This window comes from Puma concolor, chromosome C1, assembly GCF_028749965.1.
Source record: "Puma concolor isolate L17-30 chromosome C1, mPumCon1.1.hap2, whole genome shotgun sequence".
NCBI classification, from domain to species: Eukaryota; Metazoa; Chordata; class Mammalia; order Carnivora; family Felidae; genus Puma; species Puma concolor.
Window position 1 is genome coordinate 119,879,604 of NC_141674.1, and position 5,594 is coordinate 119,885,197.

General features: G+C 61.5%; 1 protein-coding gene across 1 annotated transcript; it reads left to right on the forward strand.

Annotated features, from left to right (window-relative positions):
- The first annotated feature begins 2,733 nt into the window (after positions 1-2,733).
- On the forward strand, positions 2,734-5,271 carry C1QL2 (complement C1q like 2). Its single transcript, XM_086718438.1, has 2 exons — positions 2,734-3,824; positions 4,494-5,271. Exons 1-2 carry the CDS (start codon positions 3,141-3,143, stop codon positions 4,671-4,673), a joined length of 864 nt encoding a protein of 287 aa, XP_086574564.1. The 5' UTR covers positions 2,734-3,140; the 3' UTR covers positions 4,674-5,271.
- Positions 5,272-5,594: the final 323 nt, after the last annotated feature.

Below are 5,594 nucleotides of genomic sequence, written 5' to 3' on the forward strand. Positions count from 1 at the left end.
GGCTCTGAGATGTCAGCCCAGAGCCCGACGTGGGGCTCGAACTCACGGACCGCGAGATCGTGACCTGAGCCGAAGTCGGACGCTTAACCGACTGAGCCACCCAGGCGCCCCTATTTATTTAGTTTTTAAAAGTTTATTCATTTATTTTGAGAGAGAGAGTGAGTGGGGGAGGGGCAGAGAGAGAGAGAGAGAGAGAGGATCTGAAGCAGACTCTGTGCTGATAGCAGCGAGCCCGATGCAGGGCTCGAACTCACGAACTGCAAGATCATGACTTGAGCTGAAGTCAGCTGCTTAACGGATGGAGCCACCCAGGCAGCCCCTCTCTCCTTTTAAAATCACAAATCTAAGGGCGCCTGGGTGGCGCAGTCGGTTAAGCGTCCGGCCTCAGCCAGGTCACGATCTCGCGGACCGTGAGTTCGAGCCCCGCGTCAGGCTCTGGGCTGATAGCTCGGAGCCTGGAGCCTGTTTCCGATTCTGTGTCTCCCTCTCTCTCTGCCCCTCTCCTGTTCATGCTCTGTCTCTCTCTGTCCCAAAAATAAATTAAAAAACGTTGAAAAAAATTAAAAAATAAAATAAAATCACAAATCTACCCTCCACTCTGCTTACTACCTACATGCCTCATCTTAGAGGTCTTAATCATGACAATGGAAGTCTAAGCTATCAAGAGTTAATAACAAAGCTAACCTTTACTGAGCCAGCTACTAGTCTCAGGCCTTTCTATTAATCGACCCATTTAATCTCTCAATAACTCTGAAACGGGTGCTTTTGGCATTCCCATTCTACGCACATGGAGACTGAGGCTCAGAGAGGCACAGCAATTGCCCAAAGTCACACAGATACAAAGTTGCAGACCCAGGGTTGGAACCGGGCGGTGTGGCTCCTGGAATCACTGTGGCTCACTCATTTTAGGGGTGGCCCTAGGGAGGGGATGGAAGGCTCTCAAAACTCAGCAAGCCAATGAAGAATGGCCAGGAGCTAGCTGTCAACAGAGTTCACTGCCAGGTTCTCAGCCAAGTTCTCAACTTTGCGTTCTCATCTGTCTAACAGGAGAGTAACTGCTAATCCGTAGGGATGCTGGGAGGAGAAAATGAAGGAGCACATACATGGAAAGCACCTGATGCACCAAAGTGGGTGCCCAGCAAATGGGCTTCTATTCTTTCTCTCCTGGGTAAAAAGTCTGCTCCAGCCTACATTCAGTCATCTTTTCCACAAATACGCATTAAAGGCCTATATGGACCAGGTGACAGATCTTACGTGACGCCCAGGGAAATCCACCCACAAAGAAAGAGGCTGCAGCAACGTGGGCTGGGGCGGGGAAATGACCCAGAGTGACCAGAGAAACAAAATGGATTTTTTAAGTAACCCACAAGAACACCGTACCTGATAGATGAATGTTCCTCTCGAAGCCATAGCCTCAGGAGGGCGCACGGTCGTTCCAGGGATACTGACGGGTTGCCAAGCACTTGGCACCAGCACTTGGACTTTCTTCGCAGGCCCAGCCCGAGGCATTCCCATGTCAGGGAGGGCTGGAGCAGGTGCTGGCCTTTTAGGAAAATGGTCTCAGAGAGGCGAATGTTCAAAGTCGCATGGCTGCCCGGGATGAGAACAGAACCAGGGGACCAGGGCTTTTGAGTTGTGAGCTGGAGGTCTTCCTGTACCCAGGAGTACTTCTCATCCTCCCTTTCTCCTCGCATGCTGCACCAGAGATGGGGAATTCTTCTCTCAATCTGGTGTCACTTCTTATTCAAAACTTTGTCTCCGATTGGCTTTGGACTTTTTTTTTTTTTTTTTTTTTTTTGGTAAATATATAACTAAACCCACCTCAGTAGGAGGGAGCTGCGGGTGTTCAAAGGAACCTGTCTGTGGATGTGCCTGGGAGTGGGAGTTGGCTGTGCCAAGGTTACCGCCAAATGCGGGGCGATTTGCATTTAAGTGATCTTTAGGCAGAGGATAAGGCCCCTGATTTTCTTGGTGGAAGAAAGGGGCCGAGGGCTAATAAAGACTCGTGTTGGGGCTTTTGGGCTTTTCAAAGAGTCATTCAAAGAGTTGGTGGGGTGGTCTTTTGGAGTCCTCGGGCCAAGGGGCGTGAAAGACCTTCCAGAAGCAAGATTGATTTCATTCTGAAGAAGGTAAGTCAGGAGGGCTTTGGGAAAGTCCTTCGTTCCAGGGCCTCACGGGACTGAGCTGCCCCTGGGCTCGGTGGTTGGAAGCCGGGCCCTGCTTGCTGGCAGGGGGGTGGATTAGGTGACCCACCACGGACCCTGCTGGCACCGGGGTTCCGGGATACTTCGAGGCGGTGAGGCGCTGCGGTGCGCCCGTGAGTGCGCGCGTGGGCGTTGGTGTGCGGTGGGTGGGAGGCGCGTGCGGGCCGCCGCGGGTGGGTGTGTCTGAGGCGCAGGGGCCGGGCAGCGCCCGCTGCGCCCACTTGTGGCTCCCGGGCGCCGCAGGAGACACCGCGCCTTTGCCGCCTCTGCCGAGGACGCCGCGGGATAGGAGGAGGACCGAGGGCTGATGACATGAGGGCGCCGTCTCCCGAGTGATGGCAGCGCGCGCTGCCTCGCCGCCTCCGCCGCTCAGCCCCGGACTCCTTACGTCAGGGTAGCTGGGTCCCCCCTCCGCGCGGGAGCCAGCGAGCAGCTGGAGAGCAGAGCAGAGCGCGCCACGGAGCCGGGGCGCCCTCATTGCGCGCCGCACCCCGCCGAGCCCCGCCGAGCCCCGCCGAGCCCCGCCGAGCCGGGCACCAGGCAGCGCCGCCGAGCCCGCGCGGGACGCCGCATCCACACCCGTCGCTCCCCAGCCGCCGCCGCCCGGACCCGTGGGGCGCCGGGCTCAGCCTGGGCGCCCCCCGCCATGCGCGCCGGGGTCCGCGGCTTCCCCGAGCAGCCCCAGCGCGGTGGGCACCGGCACCGGGGCCGAGGCGCCTCTCGCTAGAAGTGGTCGGGCGCCCGGAGCAGGGGGTCGCCACGTCGGGGACGCGGCCCGGACTCGCGGAGTCGGCCCCTGAGCGCGGGGAGCGGGGCCGCCCGCGCCGCCCCACCATTACCTCCCCGGGCGGCAAGGAGGAGCTGGTGGCGGTCGCCTCCCGGCTGTGGCAGCGGCGGCGGCGCGCCTGCCTGGCGGCCGTCGGCGTGCTCCTGGCCATGGCTCTGGGGCTGCTCATCGCCGTGCCGTTGCTGCTGCAGGCGGCGCCCCCCGGCGCGGCGCACTACGAGATGATGGGCACCTGCCGCATGATCTGCGACCCGTACAGCGCCGCACCCGGCGCGGGGCCCGCGGGAGCCAAGGCGCCGCCGCCCGGACCCAGCACTGCCGCCCTGGAAGTCATGCAAGACCTGAGCGCCAACCCCCCTCCCCCTTTCATCCAGGGACCCAAGGGCGACCCGGGGCGACCCGGCAAGCCCGGGCCGCGGGGGCCCCCTGGAGAGCCGGGCCCTCCTGGACCCAGGGGTCCCCCAGGGGAGAAGGGCGACTCGGGGCGGCCCGGCCTGCCCGGGCTGCAGCTGACGGCAGGCACGGCAGGCGGTGTCGGGGTGGTCGGTGGCGGAACCGGGGGCGGTGGCGACTCTGAAGGCGAGGTGACCGGCGCGCTGAGCGCCGCCTTCAGCGGTCCCAAGATCGCTTTCTACGTGGGTCTCAAGAGCCCCCACGAAGGCTACGAGGTGCTCAAGTTTGACGACGTGGTCACCAATCTCGGCAATCACTACGACCCCACTACCGGCAAGTTCAGCTGCCAGGTGCGCGGCATCTACTTCTTCACCTACCACATCCTCATGCGCGGCGGCGACGGCACCAGCATGTGGGCGGACCTCTGCAAGAACGGGCAGGTCAGTACCCCTTCACCGCCTGCCGGCCCCCGCAAACCCCCGCAGACGCTCGTCCCCACCCCGCGCTCCAAACCGCCTGGGAAACCAGACTCCCTTTTCCCCACTCGCGAACGCCCAAGCGAGCCCCGGGGAGGGAGCGCGCCTCAGCATCCCGCTTCCCAACGCGCGCTGGTCGCGTTTGTCCGAGGGTGGCGCGGGAGGCTGTGCCCGGAGCGCCCAGAGACCCCGCCACCCCAAGTGCGCTTTCCAGCTGCTCGCGTACCCGCTGGCAGTCCGGCGGGCTCCTCGGACTCCTTTAGTCCTCCCTTTTTCCTTTAGCTCTCCCTTGGCGCCCCCGTCGCCCTTTGCCCTACAGCCTTCTTTCTTCTTGGCCCTTGTCCCCTGGTTCTGCCCCTTCCCCGCTGGGTCAGGGTTTATGAAGCCCCCTCTCTTCCTCCTTCCTGAACTTGACTTGCCGGCTACCGGGAGAGGAGGGGACCGGAAAGGAGTTGGCCAAGTTGGAGAGAGAGAGAGAGAGAGAGAGAGAGAGAGAGAGAGAGAAGCCTGGGTGGGAGTGTGAACCCTGGAGCCTGGGGCAGAGGCCGGCGGGGTTGAGGGGCGCCGTGTGGGGGTTGGGTAAGACCCAGACAGAGGTGCCCTGGCCCACCTGTTCTGGCGGCTCGCCCCCAGGTCCGGGCCAGCGCCATCGCTCAGGACGCCGACCAGAACTACGACTACGCCAGTAACAGCGTGGTGCTGCACCTCGATTCAGGGGACGAGGTGTACGTGAAGCTGGACGGCGGCAAGGCGCACGGAGGCAATAACAACAAATACAGCACGTTCTCCGGCTTTCTTCTGTACCCGGATTAGGAGCGCAGGCGGCGCGAGGTGGAGTGGCTTCGGGCAGCCCTGGGCCCGTGGCGGAGAGCTGTTCCCTGGCTGGAGAGGACCACTCTCGCTTCATAACTCTTCCTGATATCTATGGAAAAGACACATCCCTGCTGTCCTCCCTGCCCCCCTCCAGACCTCAGTGTGTCTGCAACTCACCAAGCTCGCTCAGCTCTGGGCTGTCCTCCGGGTCCCTGTCCCCAACCTGGGGAGGGAGAAGGGGATGCCCTAGTGGCGAGGTGAGCGGGAACCTGAACCCCCGGAGGTGGAGGCAGCTCAGTGCAGACTTTGCAGACGTGATTGGACTGGACAGGTCCGGCGGGAGGCCTGCCCTTCCAGCCCTCCTCCCTCTCCGAGTGCCCTGAGACGGAGGGCTCCCAGCCCTGGCCATCGAGGTAGGCCAAAGTGAGCAGGAGCTCCCTGGGGCATCCTTCTTCGTGACCCCAAAATACCTGTGCAAATTTCCCTGTCCATCAGCCAAAACCACCCGCAGCAGAATCCCAGCAAACGGAAAATTCACCTCTCCACCGCACTCCCGGGTCAGACCCACCTTGATGCATTAAATTATGTTTTTAGACCATGGGCTCTGACTCTTTCTCCGCACGGCCCCAGGACGCGGCCTCCAGACATCCACCTTGACATTAGGACCTTAACTGGGCCCTGCATAGCCTCATCTGTGTCTTGCTTGCCAGCCGCTGCCTTGGCCCTGCCACCTTGGGTGGGTGAAAAGATGTGGGGAGTAGGGCAGCAGCCTCCCTCCTTTTGGAGATGTCCTCCCCTGGATGGCAGCCTTTAACTGGAAGAGCCCAGAGGAGGGGGGTGGGTAGTTAGAGGCTGTAGGAGAGGATAGCCTTGTGGGAGGAGGTCAACGGGCAAGCGTTTCTGGAGGAGGAAGGGGAAGAG